The sequence below is a fragment of the Quercus lobata genome, chromosome 8 (genome assembly GCF_001633185.2).
Source record: "Quercus lobata isolate SW786 chromosome 8, ValleyOak3.0 Primary Assembly, whole genome shotgun sequence".
In the NCBI taxonomy this organism is placed as follows: domain Eukaryota; kingdom Viridiplantae; phylum Streptophyta; class Magnoliopsida; order Fagales; family Fagaceae; genus Quercus; species Quercus lobata.
This window is the reverse complement of record NC_044911.1, coordinates 29,562,811-29,584,090: the sequence shown is the minus strand read 5'-3', so window position 1 is coordinate 29,584,090 and position 21,280 is coordinate 29,562,811. Positions and strand designations below refer to the sequence as shown.

General features: G+C 35.4%; 1 protein-coding gene across 3 annotated transcripts; it reads right to left on the bottom strand.

The window, feature by feature from the left end:
• Nucleotides 1-580: 580 nt before the first annotated feature.
• On the bottom strand, nucleotides 581-8,689 carry LOC115955701 (fimbrin-5-like). Of its 3 annotated transcripts, none has more exons than XM_031073960.1 (15): nucleotides 8,426-8,684; nucleotides 7,862-7,993; nucleotides 7,558-7,728; nucleotides 7,108-7,346; nucleotides 6,841-7,012; nucleotides 6,684-6,722; nucleotides 6,453-6,521; nucleotides 6,191-6,307; nucleotides 5,527-5,738; nucleotides 4,141-4,296; nucleotides 3,864-4,063; nucleotides 2,357-2,523; nucleotides 2,172-2,268; nucleotides 1,932-2,023; nucleotides 581-1,122 (listed from the first exon to the last, which is right to left on the bottom strand). In XM_031073960.1, exons 2-15 carry the CDS (start codon nucleotides 7,946-7,948, stop codon nucleotides 844-846), a joined length of 2,097 nt encoding a protein of 698 aa, XP_030929820.1. In that variant the 5' UTR covers nucleotides 7,949-7,993; nucleotides 8,426-8,684; the 3' UTR covers nucleotides 581-843. The 3 variants fall into 3 exon arrangements, with proteins under 3 accessions (XP_030929820.1, XP_030929819.1, XP_030929821.1); XM_031073959.1 differs by having other exon boundaries at nucleotides 7,862-7,988; XM_031073961.1 differs by lacking the exons at nucleotides 581-1,122; nucleotides 1,932-2,023 and having other exon boundaries at nucleotides 2,190-2,268; nucleotides 2,349-2,523; nucleotides 7,862-7,988; nucleotides 8,426-8,689.
• Between the last annotated feature and the right edge of the window lie 12,591 nt (nucleotides 8,690-21,280).

The window sequence follows — 21,280 nt, the reverse complement described above, 5'->3', positions numbered from 1 at the left end:
TGAAAATATACATAATATATATATATATATATATTTTTTTAATGTGTAGTATGGGCTAGTGACATGAGTTGCCCCTTCAGTGTTTGATAGCCTATGCACTATATATTTGCAATATTTAATGTAAACTATGAAATGAATCAATTTCAAATAGAGATAATTATTTTTCCTTGCTTCCACTCTCCTAATAAGTTACTTCAATTAGGTGTTCGTGGCACTTTACCCGTATGATTATAAATTCTCCGTACTCCTACAAATTCATACTCCTGCAATTCTTGTAATATAATGGATAGTAATCAAATCTGCACAGTGAAAAATTCCTAAGTACCTCCCGGAGCATGGAAGCAATTGGCATGACTATATACTTAAATAAACGCAATCATGAGCACATGTTTGTTCTGTTGACAGCAATTGTGTATAACGCCAGTGTCAATGCACTTGGGAGTCCTGAATCTAAAACAATTTACATCCTACGGTATTCCAAGCTAGTATCAAACACAAGCATTAAATTGAAAAGTGCGATAACACACCCAATACTAAGAAAAATGAATAAATAATGCATTATGATTATGACCCACTTACATTATTCCCCAGTATTAATGTAATTTCAATAAAAAGAATATGCCTCACAAAAGAAGCCTTTAGTTAAAAGTTAAAAGAAAATTTACAGGACCCTTCAATTTTTTTTCCCCCTGGGGTCTAGAAGCACACGCTCTCTTTAAATAAGGAGCTGTATCATATCCTAACTGCAGGAAAATTTTACTCTTTCCTATTCCTTGTAAAAGTAAAAGTAATGAACAAAGAAAAGAAAGGGAAAAACATTGTTCATTCTCTATCAGGACTGTCCTAGTCCTTTCCTTCAACCTTATCAGGGGATTCCTCATTTTCAACCTCTGGGGAAGTATCTGAAGGGGTAGTATCTGAAGCAGCATCGTTTATGGCCAAATTACAGACCTCACCATCCAAAGGTGTTTCGCTTTCGCCATCCACCGAAGCTGCAGGGGATGCATCAGGAATGTTACTGTCTTCAGCAGGGCACGACTCTGACTCCGACTCCTCTGCTGGTTGCTGCAAGCTCCAGTACATGATGCTTGCTGTCAAAATAAGGATCATCTTCTGGTTTACCTGTTGTTATGGAACACATGGCATAACAATAAAAAATTAGTTAAAGAGTCATGTATTTTATACATTTGTAAATGTCAATTGCAGTTGCAGCATAGCTGAACCCTTGTTAGCCAGAAAGAAGCCAACTTAATCATCTATTCTTTTCTTTTTCCTAATATGTGAGTCAACTCAATAACATCTGCTCGTGGACTACTTCAACCTTCATTCAAAAGGGGTAATTACAAAACTTCGTACAAACTTTTATTTTATTTTATAAATAACGTACTTTATTGAAAAGGGAAAAACACTGTATACAGGGAGTATACCAGAGACCTTCATACAAACCATCAATTAAGAAACATAACATTGTGCAATGGCTGCAGGTTCGTTTCCCAGAGCCTATTTCCAGCTTATTTAACTTTTTATAGCTCATGTACAACTTTTTAAAGCTTTGCTTTGCCAGATTATTTTTTAAGCCCAATAAGCCAGTAAAAACAAACTCTCCCAAATGTGCACAAACTTTTGGACTGAATAGATCTAAAGAGGTGCAGAGCAACTAGGTTGATTAGCATTTCAGTGTAAAATCCACTACTAAAAGAAAGACTACAAAAAAATACAATTGGAATATGCTCTCTCTATCTCTCTATAAGTTGAATGAGTATACAGGCTCAGAATCATAATCTCCACAAAATGGACTACTGAAATAGAAGCTCCAAATGTTTCATTACATCATGGTGTTAAATGTGAAAAGGTTTTTTTTTTTTTTGAGAGGAAAGACAACAAAATGTGAGGAGAAATATACACATCCAACATTATTAGAAGAATCTTACCTCTATAATTTCCTCAGGTAACAAGAAAATGGAGCAACCCAGCTTTCGTGCAACACTGATTATATATGTTGCATTCAACTTCTTATCTTCCTCTGCAATATTAGAAACAGTTAAGTGAGAAAATTTCCCATTGTTTCATGCATTTCTATTCTTCTCGTTTTATGTAGTAAGCCAAAAAGGTGCAAGCTTGGCAAATTCCACATTGGGTTGTGCACTTGAACCATAAGAAAACTGACATACCTGTTTCTCCCTTTGTAACAACGCTCCAATTAACCACCCTTGGCTCTACAGCACTAAGAAGCTCCAGGAAGAAAATTCCATTTGAAAGGTTTTTATCCTAAAAAGGCAAGTTAATTTAGACACAAATATCATCAATCATAGGTTAGAATCAGATTGTAAAACAAGGTCATTGATTACTTGATTACCCTGAAGCTTTCCATTTGGGAGGTTCTTCCTGCCTTCTTCACTTTGTTGTTTGCCCAGTTTAGAATATCAGTGTCTGTTATCTCTTTACCCTTTTTACCTTGAGAGTGTGATCTCAAGTTTTTTAAGAGTTGGAGCATGGTGAACCTCATGAGTTGCCATAAAAATGCTGCAGGTGGGACAGGAGGCAAGGTGTTAAGTGATTTCTAACAGTATAGCATGCTCTAACAATTAAAATTTCTTGAGTAGAAAGTGTAATTGAAAGTGGAAAAGAACCAAAGTACTGTAAAGATTAATTGAAAGGTTAGACAGTTAGAGAGTTCCCAATTACCAATGAACCCAATCAAACAAAAGGCCTGATCCTGTGGTGTGAGCACCTAATAGCCTTGATATATGGCCTATTCTCTGGCCCAATTTATGCATCTTAATGTTCTTCTATAATAAAGGCAACTATCACACAGGCAAGATTTACTATATTTTTCCAACCTTTGAACTGCCTGATCAATATGTACAAGTGTTCCATTTCAAAGATTTGGGTTCATTTAATCTAAATTAGGAAAAGATTTTCATACCCATAAGCCTGGCAACTAAGAAATATAATTAGTAAGGGTTACACACAATTGTGTTATATGTCCATGTATTACACGTTGACCCTTTCTTACAGTTCAGTTTCCATTGTTCATATTAAAGAATATGTAAACAAAAGGACCTGTCTAAAGATTTTCTTAAGTTGGCCACAAGAATAACTTAATGGGAAAAAACAGACTTTATTTATTTCTCTTTTTAATTGGGAAGTCTACACCTGCATTTGGAGGATCTTGAATTCATGACCGGACCCGCCCCCTGCTCTTACAAAGGAAGGAGGTTCCATTTGAAATTAAGCTCATTGGCAAAATACAGAGGTTATATTGCTCAATTCCCGTGAACAGTAACCTTAGAAAGAAAGAAGAGAAAATAAAGAGAAGAGAGAAGGAGAAAGAAACAACAAAGGTTAACATGCCTATTGCTCAAAACACTAAATTTTATTAATCAACTCATTCTATTCTCTTTGAATACATTGAGCACAATATATATAAAGACTCTTACTTGTATTAGGACTACTAATAAAACCTAATAAATACTAACTTGGACCCAAAGTAAATAAAGCTAAGATACATAAAACCCTAGAAGATTCTAGACTCAACTAAATTACCAAAATACCCTTAATTCGCAGGAATTGTAGAGATTACAGATTTGCCCCTCAATATAAAACTGACCATAACTAATAAAATAAAAACTGTTTTAACCCTAAAAGACTCATACTTAGACCATTATAAGGGCACATCTTTCACTTCAATTGGACTTCACACGAGGACTCAATAAAATAATTCTTGAATAGGCGAATTTGCAAAGTAATAGCATATTAATCTTCCATGACCCCATCAAGCATAGGCATGAGTCATATGGATAGATTGAATGGAGCAGTAGTAATAAGCAAGATAACAGAAGTTAAGTAGTTTTGAAACTTGCCTAGTATGAGCTTTTTATTTCCTTGCACAATATCATTTCCAGCTACATTCACAAGGGAGAAGTTTAATTGCTTCCCAATCTTTACAACTTGGTTGCAATTCTCAACTTTTCTAAATGGCATCTTTATAGGAGGCTTTGATGCCTGCTTCCAGTTAACTGATTCTGGTGAAACTTTGTCAAGAACTTCTAAAAGAACCCATCTGCGAGCAAAATGAAATTCATCTTCCATCAAGATTCATATGGGCTTGACACTACTGGGGGGAAACAAAAACCTTACCCATTTCTGATATCCTCGAAAACATTATTAACATATGTAGCAATTCCAAGACTGTTAATCCACAATCGGAAGCATCTCTCCTCACGAGAAGTTTGTGCATCATCTGTCATCATCTCAGCAAAGGACATCTTTTTGGTGTCAACTGTCAAGCCATTCCTGCAGAGAAAATTATATGCCATCAACATAAATTAAAACAACCACAGAGCTAGGACATGCACAAAAAATAATTACAATTTTATATTGTTGTACCATCAGAAATTACCATGAAGACAATTGAGCTGCACAAAAACGAACCCTTTTTTTATAGGTAATAAAAACTTTATTGAGAAAGAAAGAAAAAGAAAAAAAAAAACATCATGTTCACGATGGTGAATAGATTGTACTCGAAACAATTACAAACAAATCAAAGAGAACAATTTACAGAGTGTAGAAAATAAAAAATGGAAATACATTGTGTAAACCCCAAATACAAGACCACTCAAACAAAGTCCCAAGACTCCCAACTATCAAAGACTTCAAAAGATCAATAGGTCTCTCAAAAAAATTACCGTGCCATTTAAGGGATTAAAAATACAAGCACCAGTGAATGAAGGGGATGAAGTGGCTGTATAGGTTAAATTTACTATGATGCACAAACTTGTGAAATTCAGAACAGCCACCATGCTAATTCTTCTACAACAGAGAGAGACTTCACATCAGTTTGTCTCTTCTCTTCATCTTTTGGTCCAAGCCTACATGGCTGATTGTTGTAAATAGCAAATACACATGCACAAAACTAGGTGCACATTTCTAGACCAAATCTAACAGAAGCACTACATAAAAACCAACTAAGCCTAATAACAAAATTAATAAATTCCTATTAATTTGTTATTGTTGTTTTTAATGTCAGCATCATCATATTTATTCTGAAAGGTCATAAGATTGACTTAGAATTAACATATTTAACCAATAATAATGGCATCATATTTCCAAAGGGCACATAAGGGATCTTAGAAACCTTGTGTGTCTCCCACAACTTATGCAAAACTAGGACACATTTTGAACCTGCAACAAATCTTTATAGAAAAGCATAAGATAAAAATCAATCACCAAAATGTAGAAAAGAGACAGTCTACTACAATAACTAGCAGGTTAAAATAATGAATTGATCATATCATATAAATCAAAAGACAGAATAAGGGGGAGAAACTTGAATCAGTCTATACTTACCAAAAAACTTAGAATCAGTTCATAAGAGGTCAAAAGTTCAATAACCAAAAAATAACCCAAAAAAAGAAGTCATGGTTTCAGATTATGAAAGAGGAGAGGTGGGGAGAGAGGGAGGGGGGAGATGACAAGCTTATATGCAAACCTAAAACGGAATAAACTTAAGATGTCATTCCTCACCTATGCTGGAATATTTGTGCAACAAATGCAAGATTAAGATTTGGTGAACCCTCAACGATGTCCTTAGGAGTGAGGTATCTTTTGCAATCCAATTTCTCTGCATGCGCAAGAACCATGTTTGCTCTTTCTGTAGGATCTTTTGTATCCAAAGCAGCGGGACCTGAGTGTTCAGGTGCAAGAGTATTGAGAAGGAACGCATATGCCTCTCCATCCTACAGATGAACGAGGTTAAGACAACATCGTACACAGCACATCCAAAACATGAGATATAAATGTCTCAATCTACTATTTTCTCTAATCATTAAGTATGAGTCTAATTCTAGCCATGTGGTGGCTCAAATATATGATGCATGATTACAAATACAAATCTTTTCCTTAAAGCTAACATCTTACTATTTCCTGAAACAATGACAGGACATTAGGAATGAGATGACAAATCTTATTTTCTTTTGTGAGTCAGTATGATATAACCATATTTTCACAATTTATTCACCAATGTCCAGAACCTGTAAAATCTCAGCTGGAAACTCTATATACATGAGATAGTCAAACCCAGAATAATTATTCTAATCCCTAAGCCATGCCAACTTAAAAATAAATTCTCTGCTATTAGATACAAGCATAAAGTGTTCAGTGATTCATCAACAAGTGAGTTTTCACTTACCTTCACATCAGAAGAGAAGTTTGTAACTGGTTTTTCATAACCAGCTTTCTTCAGATGGAAATTCATCCATTTAAGTAAAACCTTTTCAGGTGGTAAGCCTAGAAGCTCCTCCACATCCTGCTGATTTTTTATAGGATTACATTAGCATAATAAATATATGACCACTGTTTCTAGGTTCTAGCATATATAGCAAAGTGCAAAAAGTATTATCCTTGCATATTTTCAAAACATAGATAACGAAGAACAAAAAGAAAAAAATGACCTTGCTGTCATCCACCAATTCCACAAGTTGAGGAGTTTTCTTCAGATTGAGATCAGCTAGTAGTTGAATCTAAAGTTGCCATCATATGAAAACACAGCAGAATCAATGGTGTAAACACTGATAACCTAACTCAAGTCTCTTAGGTTGAAATTAGATCACCACCTTTATCATGATGTCTAAGTCCTAAGAGATTATATGCAATGCATAAAGGAACAAGTTCGAGTTGCATACCTTGATTATTTGAGAAATCAAGCCAAGTAACAGATGTGGCTACAAAACCAACATAAAGGAGACAAAAAAAGAAAATAAAAAACTAGAGAAAATTTAATACACAAAGAAAAATAAGACAAGAAAATTCCAATTGGTAGCTGGTAGTAGCTGAACTTACTCTTCCTTCAATCAAGTCCTGTGTGCCAATATTAACCACTGTGCAGCCAATAGCCTTCGCAGAATTGAGGCAGAGGGTATGATTTTCATTCCTCTCCCATGGATTAAGGGCTTTCTTAGTGTTGATAGCTCGCTCATCTATGGTCCCAGGAACAGCTACATTAATAAGCTTACTACATGAAGCAATTAAAAGTGTCAACAAACACAAGCACCATCAACAAGCATAAAAAAATCTTAAAAAATAACTAAGTGGATCCAGCGCATCTACCAGAGAAGAACTCCATCCTTTGCAAGGTCAAATAAAGCATTTGTAGATGGATCAAGAGGAAGATACTTCTTCAAAAATGGATCTTCTGCCAAGTAACTGTTAATGTGGGCAACATAGGAAGCCTTCTCAGATTCATTAATTGAGTGGTGGACAGTTGTTGTGGTGGCCTTGAGAAATGAAGAGGAATTCTTTGAACCGGGTGATTTTGATGTTGCTCGGGATTGCAAATTTATATGTGCCTGCCAATTAATAAATTTCCACAACTTGCTCAGTTCAATCCATTTCATATGAACTGTGTGTGTGGGTGTGTGTGTGAGAGAGAGAGAGAGAGAGAGATGCATGAAAACTAATAAAAAATAGAGCATAATTCATTCTCCAATGAATAATGCCATTATAAGTGTGTGAATAAATGAGCAAAAAGCATGAAAACCTTGTACTTCAAAAACTCACCCGAAGGAAGGATTCAAAATCAATTTCTTCATCCATATCCTTATAAGACTCCTCCAACATAGCCTTAATCTCATCCTCTTTAAACATTTCAGTGAAAGCCTTCAACTTCACAAAAATGCTTGGTAAATCTCCCACCGTGACACGGCCAGATTGAGTCCTTACAGAAACATACTAAAACCAATGCAACCCAGTTAATATCACCCCAAAATTGACAATTAATCATAAACTATTACAAAACAAAACAAATGTATATAATTCAATATCATCCAAATTGCACATATTTGGAGAACAAATAAATGCTTACTTTGGATTTCAGGGTGCGAAGCTCGACTTGGGTGAATTGGCTCTGAAGCCATGGATCAGAAACAAAAACACCCACAAAACTAGACATTTTGACCTTTGTTTGCGCAAATTCCCCAACACCAAGAACGCTAAACTTCAACAAGATTTACATAGTCACATAATACATATATACCATATCAGAAGCACAAAAAGGTGGCATAAAATTCAATAATCCAAGAACAACAAAACACAAACTCAGATCCATACATGTAAAAAAAAAAAATAAAAACCCAATTAAGAAACCATAGTATACATCTAAGTCTAACTTAACGTGCATGAATATCTAATTAAGCGGTTTTAGACTGATCCAATAATGAAATCCAACAAGGGGCATAAGAGAAGCAATCATTTCAATGAAAATGAATCAAAATTAAACCAAACTAAGAAATTAATCAATACCCATGTAGCAAAATGAAGTTTTGAACCTCTGAACCAATAGACACAAAGAAAAAGAATCAAAATTGAATAAATATGCTAAGAACCCACGAAGCAAAATGCGCATTTAGAGGGAGAAATGAGGAAGTACCTTATAGAGTCTGAGAAAGTAGTCCTAAAAATGAAATCTTTCTGATTTTCTCATTCTTTTATCCAGAGAGAGAGACTATGAGTTTTTGTTTTTGTTTTTGGTTTTGATATATATGAAAGGAATGGAACAGGGGGTTATGGGGTATGAGAGAGAAGCGTGTGTCCTATAGGACCGGCGAGGACCCAGGAGAAGCAAACAGAGAGAGAGGGGGGGCCAAAGTTTGAAGAAATAATATTGTACTCATGCGTCGACATCTACGCCATAAGTATAACTGCATATAAAATGTGGGAGAAGAATCAGCTTCAAGTCTCTAAGAAAGCACTATATATTGATATACTTAGATTAATTTAGAATAAAATTTTTATTTTATATAAAAAAAATATATTCATAATAGACCATATCATTTATCTACCATTTATTTTACAAATTACTAAGTGTGAGGGCTATATAATTTTTCCAAAGTTTGTGTCTTTAGTTTACTACCAAATAAACCTTTCTTTCTTTTTCTTTTTTCTTTTTTGAGAAGGCAAATAAACCTTTCTTGTTTCTCAAAATAAATAAATAAACCTTTCTTTTGTCTCTTTGCATAATTGAATACATTGCCTTGTCTATATTAAACTCCCCGACCCTTCATTCAGGTATCTTTGTTGGAGTGTGTTTGTTTCATTCACATGAGAACCATGAAGGCTGAATCCTCTATTGGTTTTTTTCTTTTTTTTCTGTAGAAAAAAAAAATATTCTTGTTTGAGAATAAATACATTAACTTTGTTCCTATTCCTTATTGCTTAAGGTAAGTTTTCATATTTCAACGCGGTGTGACGGTGTGAATCCTCCACGAGTTCGATAGAAAAGGACGGGCGAAGAAAGAAACTTTTTCTAAGTGGGGGCCAAATTAATCAAAAAATTTTAATTAATGCAAAATCAACTTTTTCTTTAGTCTTTACAAATTTTCATTATTTTTTGTCTTAATTTGTGTATGAGGCATGAAGTATGGACCATGGCTTGAGTTTTCAAAATGTTTATTGTGGACAAATCCTCCATGGGATCGCAGGCAATTTTTTAAACTAGTCATAAGAAAATGGCAAAAATATGTGTTTGATTTATAAAATTTGATTTAGGTTCTCTTTTTTATCCTATTAAATAAACTTTAAAATTTTTAAAATCACCTAGTTAGTGCCTTGGAATAAAAATGATTTTTACAGTGAAGAAAACAAAAAACTACTTGTTGAGGTACAATTTTTTTCACTCATGCCATATACCCCAATTTGTTGCGGTTCAAAAAATTTTATTTAGGGTGGTCACTAAAAAATTTAAATTACCACATTATTTTTCTTGGTACCATTTTTTAAGTAAAAATGAAATTAGAAATTATTTTTATTGAATAGATTGAATGAGCTACAAATTTTATCTTCTTTTTTTTTTTTTTTTTTTATAATAGGTTTTGTTGTATAATTTTTTACTTCTTGTTGTTTGGTCTTGTATTGTTTTTGTTTGATTTATGTTGTTGTTATTTGGGTTAATATTTATTGTTGTTATTTAAGCTTTAAAAAAAAAGGATTAAGAATTATGTTTGGGGGCAGAATTAATTTTGGAGTAATGCTACGTTTACAATATTTTTACAATAAATCTTATGCAAAAAGTTGTTATTGGTGAGTAAAAAAAATTATTAGTATTTGGCCCAAATTAGAATTATTAACAGCTTACCACATTAGATTTGTTGTGAAATTATTGTGAAAATGCTGTGAATGTACTAGCACTACTCTTATTTTTGTTGAACCCAAATTTTTGTAATACATAAGTTTCAAATTTTTTATTAAGGTAGTCACAATAAGTTAGTTTAGCATATGATTTTTTTTAGCAAATATATAAATATACATACATTTTTTTGCAAGTCAGGGTGGTCTTGTGACCACCCTGGCTTGCACGTAGAGCCACCACTGGCCCTAGTCCTATTTAATCACATTTATTTATTCACCAAAAAATACCAAAATATCACCCATAAATTATTATGAATATTTCTTATCCCATTGACTCACAAATATTTCTTATCTCATTATCTAAATTAGGCCACAATATAAACTATCACAAAAAACCCAAAAACTCATATCTTATCCAATTCCATTATCATTATTTAGCTAAATTCAAAACCTGCCCTACAAGCCCAATGCACACTACTCATTCTTTTTAAAACCTAAGACTACTTATGCTTAGTAATATTTCAAAAGCCATGATTTAAGTCCACGACAAAACAATTTTATCAATGAAATTCAAATTCATAGTCAAAGCCTATGGTTTAAACCCATGACAATTTTATCAATAGAATTCAAATCTCATAATCAAAGCCTATAGTTCAAGCCCATGGCAAATTATTTATCAAAAGCCCAATTCACATTGGCAATATATCAAAAGCCCAATTTTCATTGGCAATATCAAAAACCCAATTTAGATTGGTACTATTAAAAACTCAAACTAGCTACTTGGCACAATTTAGTAAAAAACCTAAGGTTATCAATACTTGGCAAAATACTATATCATAAGTATTTCACTTAAAGTCAATGATGAACAATACTTTAAGTTCTTAAACCTATTACTATAATATTACAAGCCCATGGAATTTATCAAAGTTATGAATATCGTTTCGAACCCCAATTCAGTTTGTCCATTGGAACTGAATATTTCAGTATCAGTCTATTTCGACATACTATTTTGACCCATTTCAGTTTATTGATCTCATATAGTTTTATAACATGAGAAATGTTATGTCCGCAATATTTTTACAATACTTTCATAACAAATCTTATGTGATAGGTTATTATTGGTTGTAATAGGTAGGAAATTGAAGTTATGGATTCAAATTAGAACCAATAACAACTTACCACATATAATTTGTTATGAAAATGTTGTTGAAATAGCACTTCTAGTTTATGACATTTCAATTTAGAGTAAGTAATAAAATCCAAATAGTTATTCTTCTAGTATTTATTATTATTATTATTATTTGGTGTTTTTGGAAAACTTCTAGTAAGTAGTATTACTTGCATGTCACCCTTTAATTACTGGTTCCACCACAAACTGACAAATAGGCGGTAGGTTCTAGTTAGCTCAACTGACAAAGTCTCTGATGGTAGAATAAGAGATTTGGGGTTCAATCCCCGCCTACACAAAAAACTGATTGGTGTTTTGGTCTGATAATAAAGAGCTATCATCAGAAGCGGACGCCATAGGTTGAAACCTTTTTTTAAAAAAAAAGGCTATAGGTATAGTCACTCACTAGCTCTCCACTAGATACTGATAAACTCTAAGATTACCCATATGCACAAAATACCCATCTCACATTGCTGTAAAAAATACCCAAAATCACCACGACTCTGAAGCTAAATGTTTTGGTTCATCATTATCATCCACAACTCTGAAGCATCACCAACTATCTCAACAACATCATCTTAGCACAAAAAAATACTCTAATGGATCTCAAATCTCAACATCCAAAGCAACGACAAGGTCCTTTCTTAAATTCATCTCTGCTCTTGGCTTGCAATATGTAATGGAGAGAGATAGCTAAACTTAGAAGTTAGAAATGAGTGATGAAATGGAAAATAATTGTGATTGACGGTTGGAAAAAGAGAGACTTAAGACTATACAGGGTATCGATCGAAATTCGTTTACCGATCGAAATTCATTTACTAATCGAAGTTTGCCAGAATTGGCTGAAATGAACGAAACAGACCGGAATAGGCCAGAATTTGGTCCAAAGTGGAACAGAGTGGTGCTTCATACCAGGTAGTTGACTGGTACAAAATTTTCCATTCGTTCCGATCGAAATGGAATAGTATCAATAACATCGAAATCTATGACAGTTATCTATTCTCAAAACTCATGACAATCATCTTATAAAAGCCCATGAAAAGTATGATTATTTATCTTAGACCCATGACATTTTTTATTTCATACCATATTATAAACCCATGGAATTTATATAATAAAAACCCATAGTCACTATTTATCTTATATCACAACATTCATAATATTTATTTCCAAAACTCATGGTAATTGCTCATCCTACAAGCCCATGATGATTATTTATAGAAAAACCCATGAGAATCTCACATTATCCCATTATAGTGGTTGTTACCATATTTTATTTGAAACTCATGGATATTGCCTCTATCAAAACCCATGGTAAATATTATTCACAAGAAACATTGGAGGTTATTATTTAAAAGACCCAAAGAAAATATCATATACAGAATAATCCATGGCAAAAATGATTTATAAATGTTATGAGAAACTATACAAATTGTTATTTAAAGCCCATGGAAATTAATACTCAAAACCTATCATAAATATTTATTAAAACTAGGAGTGATATTGGGTCGAGTTAAGTCGAGTTTACTGTGACCCAAAACCCGACCCGATAGAAATCGGGTTTGGTTGCCTGAAACCGGACCCAACCTGACTCGAAAAATTGGGTCTATAATCAAGTCGGTTTTCGGGGTCTCGGGTCGGACTTTTTTTTTTTTTTTTTAATGATAATGGTGAAATATTTGTATGCCTCATTTGAGCCATACAATCTCAATCATAATAAGCACTCAAATAACTAAAACATCTGAATAAAGTCATAACTTACAAGGTGCTTCATTTACCATGCTAAAAGCTATCAGTACCACATCTTAATTTCTTTGCCTGTCACAGTTACACCAAGAAACAAAGACATACATAAATAGAAAGTTATTATAGACCTTCTCAGCCTCCACAGATCAAATAATGCAGAGACCATTTACAATAACCCAATAAGAAAGATTTGATTTTTAACCATCTGATCAGCCATTATCATACAAAAAAAAAAAAAAAAAATTTATCAACTAGGTCCTTGAAAAATTAAGCTGATCTTTGTTGGGTAAGTGACTCTTAGCTAATCAGATTATTAAAAAACTTTCCTTTGATGTGACCATATTGGTCCAAAGAAAAAAAAAATGAGACTAACCCTTTATTTTGCTTGAGCAAATGCTTCTACGAACAAGCTCCACAAGTCACCAAGCGATAAAACAAAGAATAGAAGCTAACCAATCCGTTAAACTAGTTGGCATGCCAGAGAGAGAGAGTACCAAAGTGAAACAGTGAAGAGTGATTTCTGGAAGAGGGAAGAGGATAAAAAGAACCAAGCACAATTCCATAAAAGAACCATCATTCACATCTTCAAAGAAAACCCAAATCATCCAATATTGTCAAAAAAATCAATAATAAAAACCTGGATTCTAATAATAAAACAACCTGGATTCTATATGTTAAATATCAAAATGAAGGTCTTGAGGAGGATTTGCAAGACCTTTTTATAGGTTTGAAGAAGTAAAAGAAAAACCCAAATCATTACAAAGTATATAAGTTATGGCTCCATCCACAAGCATAAAAACCCAAATCATTACAAAGAATATAAGTTTTTGCATTAGTAGATTTATTTAATAAGATTTCTTTATAATAGTCCAGCAAATCAGGCAAGAATCACCCTTTGCCTTCTCCAAAAAACAATAATCAGCACGTCACGGCCTTCTGCTTAGGACCCAACCTCTTTTACCTCCAAGATTATAATCAAAACTGCAACACCAAACAAAGAAAATGCTAAGTTCTCCCTCAAATTTTATGTTTGAAAAAAGTTACGGCTCTTATGCAAAGTCAAGCATTCAACAAAGTACCATATCATTCCTAACAAAAATTCAAAGAGCTTATGTACACATGAACAAGCAGGATAGAGACAGAGAACTAAAATAACAACAAAGCTAGATGGCATATCTATGTCCTTATAATTGGCGTAAAAAGGAAAATGATTTGTCCTTGTAAGGTGTAAGGTTGAATTTAATCAACCATCTTGTTGGCTTTATTCCGTGCCAAATTTGCTTGTATTTCAGTATTTAGTAACCCTGTATTTAGGTGGGTTTTGTTGTAAGGGTAGTGAGTGAGATAGAGTGTTGATTGCTCAAGAGTGTGTAAGAAAACAGAGACTGACGACTTGATCTTGCGGGTAACTCGCGGCTGCAAACCGCCAGATGCAGCACACGTGCCAAGTATGCCAGAAGGTGAACAGTCATGCTAGCTGGAGCACTACAAGACAAAACAGGACAACTGGCCATACGGTTATCTCGCGACTGGATCTCGCGACTCAATCAAGTTGCTAGGCCAAGCCGCGAGCCACCCCTGTTTTGAAAAACCTGACGTTTCACATTCTCCTCCCACCTCAGTATAAATACCCCTTATATCCACAAATGAAAGAGAGTTTCCAGAGAGAATTTTGAGAGAGAAACCCTAGAGTAAAACAAGATTGATTCACCTACAATCTATACATTAGAGTCTCTTCAAATTCCTCAACTCTCTTCCTCTCCATTGTCAAACCCTTGAGAGGCATTTTACCAAAACCTAGGAACGAACCAATCTACATTGGTTGATGCTATGGTCAAGTAGAGGAATCTGAGAAGCTAGAAAAGAAAAATGTTCGGCGTAACCTCGTTGGAGCAAGAAGCTTGGAGGGCTTAGGTGCACTGGGTAGATTAGGCTTGGAGGGTCTATTACTGTCCATGTATCCCAACTACATTTTCTAGTGGATTGTTTACCACTTGGAGGGCGGTGGAGAGGTTTTACGCTGAGGGTTTCGGTTTCCTCTTCGATAACACATCGCATGTTGTCTTTGTGTTTGTATCTTCCTTCGCTTTTATCTTTGCCTTTTATTATCTGCTGTGGGTTGTGATTTTAATTTGGCGTAGATAGTTTTTCCAATTCTATATTATAGTTTTTGTTCATTTTCCACACACTAGTTGTTTGACATAAAGCTTGAATTGGTTAATTTGTAAATTGGGGGTCTAAACGTTCAAGGATGTTTTTACACTATTTGAACTTTCAATTGGTATCAGAGCGGATACACTTCTAGTGGTTTTATTACCATTGTGTGATCCTTGACTCCCTATTGAGATGGATCGGTCTCAATCCCTAAATGCACCTCCATATTTTGATGGTAGTAATTATGCTTTTTGGAAGGTTCGCATGAGAGCATTTCTGTGTTCCATTGATGAATCTGTTTGGAATGCTATTGAGATTGGTTGGACCAGACCTGAGGCAGCCAAATCCACATGGGATAAGGCAGCACTCGCTACATCTAATGCTAACAGTAAAGCACTCAATGCTATTTTCTGTGGTGTGTCTCTAGATGAATTTCATAGGATCTCTCACACTACCGTTGCCAAAGAAGCATGGGAGATATTGGAGACCACTTACGAAGGCACAAAGAAAGTAAAAGACACCAAGTTGCAGATGCTAACCACTCGATTTGAGAAGTCGGGGGAGTACACAAGGGTGGCCAAGGCAGTTGTAAGAAAAATGAAGAAGGCAGAAGAGGATTATAAGAGTCTCCTAATCCGATATAGGGAGGCCAAATGTGAGATAGAAACACTGAATGGTGAGCTGTCAGAAGCTTACACAAAAGTGAGATTTCTTGAGCAAGAGGTTATGCAAGCGAATGCTAAAATAGAGAGGGTCACCACCAAGAAGCTAGATGATGTTATTTCATCTCAAAAGAGCCTTTTAGACAAATCCGGATTGGGATATACCGGAGGAAGTAGCTCATCTGGAAATGTCACTAAAGAAGTGAAGTTTATAAAGGCCAAAGAATCAGCTGATGTTGGCCCTACTGCTGAGAAGCCCAAGATAGAGGAGAAGAGGAATGCGGGGAACGAACGGTTGTTGAATTCACATAATCAATCTGTGGGCAGGTCTAAATCCCGAGCCAAGTCTCGTCCATGACCACAAAGAGGTCCTAGATCAAATTATGTGTGTCATCATTGCGGACTTCAAGGGCATACTCGACCAAATTGTCAAAAGCTGAGAGCAATGCATAGTGCAACTCCTCAAAGGCAACGAGGACCTAGAAATGATAGGAGAAATTGGGCTGGTGAACCATCAAGAGATCAAAACGGTGATCCCGGAATGATGAATGTGATGAAGATGATTAGTGTATTCACCAACTGCTTGGAAAGCTTCACACGAAGGTTTGAAAGTCCTAACTCTCGTACCCAATCCTATAAGGAAATCACCTCAAACGTAAGTGACGTGTGGGTGAAAAAGGGTACTTATGCATAAGCATTACAACATGTCCATGCATTAATACTTCCTATGCTTTGTGACGGTGTTTGATTGTTTGCTTGTTGTTTATGTTGATGGTTGTTTGTTTGTCTATTTGTGCATACTTTTGGTTTTCTTTTTGTTTTTGATCAATCTTTTTCTTCTTGTGTCAAAAAATCCAAAAATCACATAAAAATAGAAAATCAAAAAGTTTGATTGACATTGTTGAGTTTTGTTTCAAAACTTGTTTTGCCTTGTACCTTTGTGCTAATGGCTTTGTACATTTTCGAGCGTAGCTTGTTTCTTTGCACTCTTATCACTGTGAGAGAAATCTTGAAATCTATGTGATTGTTGTAAATAGATCTTCAAACTTGTCATGAATGATTAGTGAATGGTTATGTTGATCTTGAGACATGCATAGACTTGTGTCTATATATCTTCCCACTCTTTATTTTTGTTTTTACTAAATAGAGCTCACCAAATGTAAATCTCCAAATGAAAAGAGATATTGAGCTGCAAAAGCCTGTTGCACATACTAGTATTCGACGAGGAAAAATAGAAAGCGACCATAGATTAAAGTGAATGTTTATTCAAAAAGCCAAAGGCTATCTCATCAAAGTGTAATATCAAACATCACTCTCATAATGAGAGGTGATTGTCTCAAAAAGATCAAAAAGATCAAATGGTATGATTGAAAGTGGAGTCAAATGTAAAACTCCAAATTATGTTATCAAGTCTTGTGGGAGGTCATATATGCATTCTTCTATAATTGAGATGGGTCACATGATCTAATGCTAATTGTGTATGCTTTGGTTGAATTGATCATTGAAGCTTCACATTAGACTAAGGACTATCTCTTTGTTGATATCCACACACAACACACAAGTTTATATTCAATAAATGCCTTATTCATTTGTGTGATTGTACTTGATAAAATGTGTTTTCACATGCTCAATCTTTGTTGATTCAAGCACAAAAAGATTTTTGAGTGTTTTAGGTGTTTTTGGAAAGTATTTTGTTCTTAAAATCTGAAAATTTCAAAAATTCATTTTCGCCATGTTTTGGCGACTCAGTCGCGGGTAAGTCAAGTCGCAGGCCTCAGTCAAGAGTTCGCGGGTCAATTTTGGTGACTTGTTCGCGAGTAGAAGGTCTAGTCCCGAGGGTTACTCAGAGATTTTCCCAGCTCAGTTCGCGACTCTCTCGCTGGTAGACCTTCTAGTCGCGAAAAACACTTAGAAATTTTTTTCAAAATTTTGTCTTTGAATGTTTTGGTGGCTTGACTTGGCGACTTGTTGGCAACTCACTTAAGTCGCGAAAAAAGTGTTTGGCAAAAAATAGAAGCAGTTTTTAAATCTTTTTCAGTTTTCCCTCGAACTTTTTGTGACTATTCATCTTCTCTCTCAACTGTCTCCTTCCCAAACGCTCCGTGTAACCATTTTCGAACTCCATTGTTGCTTCCTTTCAACTCAAAATCTTCAAGTAACAGGTATGAGTTTTCTTTCTCGAACTTTGTTTTACTTGATTTTATGTTTTTCCCTCTTGATTATTTGCATTTGTGTCTGTTTTGAGATGCGTTTTTGTTTCAGCTATTGCTCCTTGTCCATGCTTAGCTAGTGGAAGCTATTGAGTTAGTTTGAACTTGTTTAAATTGTTGGTTTTGGTCTTCATCTTGTCTGATCTTATGTTGATGTGTTGATTCAGAATGTTCCTGTTTTGGTTGTGGGGTTTATTGTGCTGATTATGTGCCTATTCATCTATTGTGTGCATTTGTCTTTTGTTCTCTGGGTCATTTCATACTCATCAAAATGTATGTCTCATTCACTTATTTGTCTTTTGGGCATTTTCAATCTCTGCTGCTTTAATACTCCCCTGATTATATCAGTTGTTCTTATATATCCACTTTTAGGCTTGTTCATCTGTGTGGTTGATTTAAGTAGCATGAGGTTTAAGTGTTTTAAGTTCATCTGTGTGGTTGCATTTTTGTCTTTGTTAATAACAAAGTACTGATTTGTTCTACACATGTATTGTACTATGTTGTTGTGGCCTCTTCTGATTGTTCACAGATGGCTCCTTCATCCCTAAAGAAGAAAACTCCTGCAAAGAAAGTAGATAAAAGAATGAAAATGGACCCTAACCTGTTTAGATCTGTTTCCCATTTTGAGAGATACAAGGACTTCTTCTTAAAGGCAGGAATTATTCAAGAAAGGTTTGTGGATTTGGAGGATTTGAGAGACACTTTTATCCCCAGCTGTTTTGAAGGGAGAGGATGGGAAAAACTTCTGTGTGATCTCCCAGTTATGTGTGAACCCCTAATTAGGGAGTTTTATTCCAATGTTGTGATAAGGGAGGATGAATTTAGCTGCTAGGTTAGAGGTAAAGAGTTCACTTTGGATGCACATGACATTAATGATGTGCTAAGTCTTGAGGGATTAGAAGATCAAGAGTTTGTCAATTACAAAGATAGGATTTTGTCTATTGAAACTATACAACAGAGGATAGGTGGACAGAGAGAAGGGAAGTGTTTGAATACCACAGCTTTTCCAGTGGACATGAGGTGTCTCACTATAATCATGATGTTTAATCTATATCCCATAAGGAAGTTGACTACAATTAACAGTGCAAGAGCAATTTTTCTGATGAACCTCAAAGAAAAGACATTCATTGACATCAGTTCCCACATATTTGACACTATTGTGGATGAGACTAGAACCACTTCTAGGCCTCAACTGATCTTCCCTAGTCTGCTCATGAGGATCTTTAGAAAGAAGGGTGTTCCAATCCCTCGAGACATCAGTCTCATGTCCACACCTTCTGCAATTAACAAGCTAACCTTCAAAAGGATAAGTGTTCGGCTTCCAAGTGAAAAAGATGAAGGTGGTGAAGGAGAGGTTGTCCCAATGGAGACTGAGGCAGAGGCAACAGGGCATGCATCAACCTCAACACCCAGGAGGAGTGGCAAAAGGACTAGAGCATCAACTTCTTCAGATACACCTCCAGATGCATTTCAAGTCATTCTGGAACGACTTGATGGAATCAGAGGCGTCCAGACCAAGCACTCTAAAAGGATAGTAGCCATGCAGGACCAGATTGATATTTTGTCTGCAAAACTTGACAGCTTCACCACCCAGCATGGACAGTGACCCTTTGGCCATTCCAGTCAAAAAGGGGGAGACATATAAGTTTCTGTTTTGTTGAGAAGCAGCTCTTAAGGGGGAGTAATATGTTGAGGGGGAGCAGTCAAAAACAGACATTGTTTATCTGTGTTTATGTTTTTGGGTATTTAGTATTTCTATGGGTTTGATACACTGTGGTTTTGGTGTATTTTTGTTTCTAACTCATAACTTATAAACTTGGTTTACTCTTTATATATATTGTTAATGTTATTCAGTATATATTGTGTTTTGTACCCATGTTGCTTATGTAAGCTTTTAGGGTTATGTTTTTATGCATCTTTGTAGGCTTTATGGTTTGTGCCATGCTTTATGTAGCCTTTTATGCTTTGTTTAAATCAGTACTTCTATCTAAATGTCTTGCATTTTCTTTTAAGTACTGTCACTCTTGTGCCCTTGTAGGATTGTTCCTAGATGAATATACTTAGTGTATTATGCATTGGTTGAGTGTTAGGTATACAAGTAACTTGCATTATTCTTGTTAAGCTGTATGTTCAAGTGTTCATTCCAAGTGTGAATGAGCACTGTGATCACTACCTTGTAGTGGTTACCTGTTTGATCAAGCCATGAGTTGGTTCTTCTCTTCATCTTTGCCTGATCACTTTAAGCCTGTTTCATATGCATTTCATGCTTTTCTGCATACAATAATCATGGTGTATTGTTGTATTTCAGGAGTTTCATGTTCTTATGATTCAAGTGCTTCACAATTAAGTGTGAGTGAGTTTTGCTCAACTGTTCCCAACTCACATGTTAAGTCTAGAGTCTGTTTAGGATTTTGTCATGGAATAGCCAAAGGGGGAGATTGTAAGGTTGAATTTAATCAACCATCTTGTTGGTTTTATTCCGTACCAAATTTTCTTGTATTTCAGCATTTAGTAACCCTGTATTTAGGTGGGTTTTGTTGTAAGGGTAGTGAGTGAGATAGAGTGTTGATTGCTCAAGAGTGTGCAAGAAAACAGAGACTCGCGGCTTGATCTCGTAGGTAACTCGCGGTTGCAAGCCGCCAGATGCAGCACACGTGCCAAGCATGCCAGAGGGTGAACAGTCATGCTAGCTGGAGCACTACAGGACAAAACAGGACATTGGCCATACGGTTATCTCGCAACTGGATCTCACGACTCAGTCAAGTCGCGAGGCCAAGCCGCGAGCCACCCCTGTTTTGAAAAACCTGACGTTTCACATTCTCCTCTCACCTCAGTATAAATACCCCTTATACCCACAAATGAAAGAGAGCTTTTAGAGAGAATTTTGAGAGAGAAACCCTAGAGTAAAACAAGATTGATTCACCTACAATCTATACATTAGAGTCTCTTCAAATTCCTCAACTCTCTTCCTCTCCATTGTCAAACCCTTGAGAGACATTTTACCAAAACCTTGTTCTCACCATATTCATTACTGTGAGAGGGCTGTTTGGTGTTCTGGGAAGCAGTTAGGAAGGAACCAATCTACATTGGTTGATGCTATGGTCAAGTAGCGGAATCCGGGAAGTTAGAAAAGAAAAAGGTTCGGCGCAACCTCGTTGGAGCCAAAAGCTTGGAGAGCTTAGGTGCACTGGGTAGATTAAGCTTGGAGGGTCTATTGC

Bases quoted from the DNA above. Each gene is read 5' to 3' on its own strand.
- LOC115955701 (XM_031073960.1), bottom strand. From the start codon at position 7,948: ATGTCTAGTTTTGTGGGTGTTTTTGTTTCTGATCCATGGCTTCAGAGC. The intron at 2,269-2,356 runs GTAATCAAGTAA...TTGCCTTTTTAG, and splicing joins CCCAAATGGAAAGCTTCAGG to GATAAAAACCTTTCAAATGG. The intron at 1,123-1,931 runs GTAAGATTCTTC...CCATAACAACAG, and splicing joins TACCTGAGGAAATTATAGAG to GTAAACCAGAAGATGATCCT.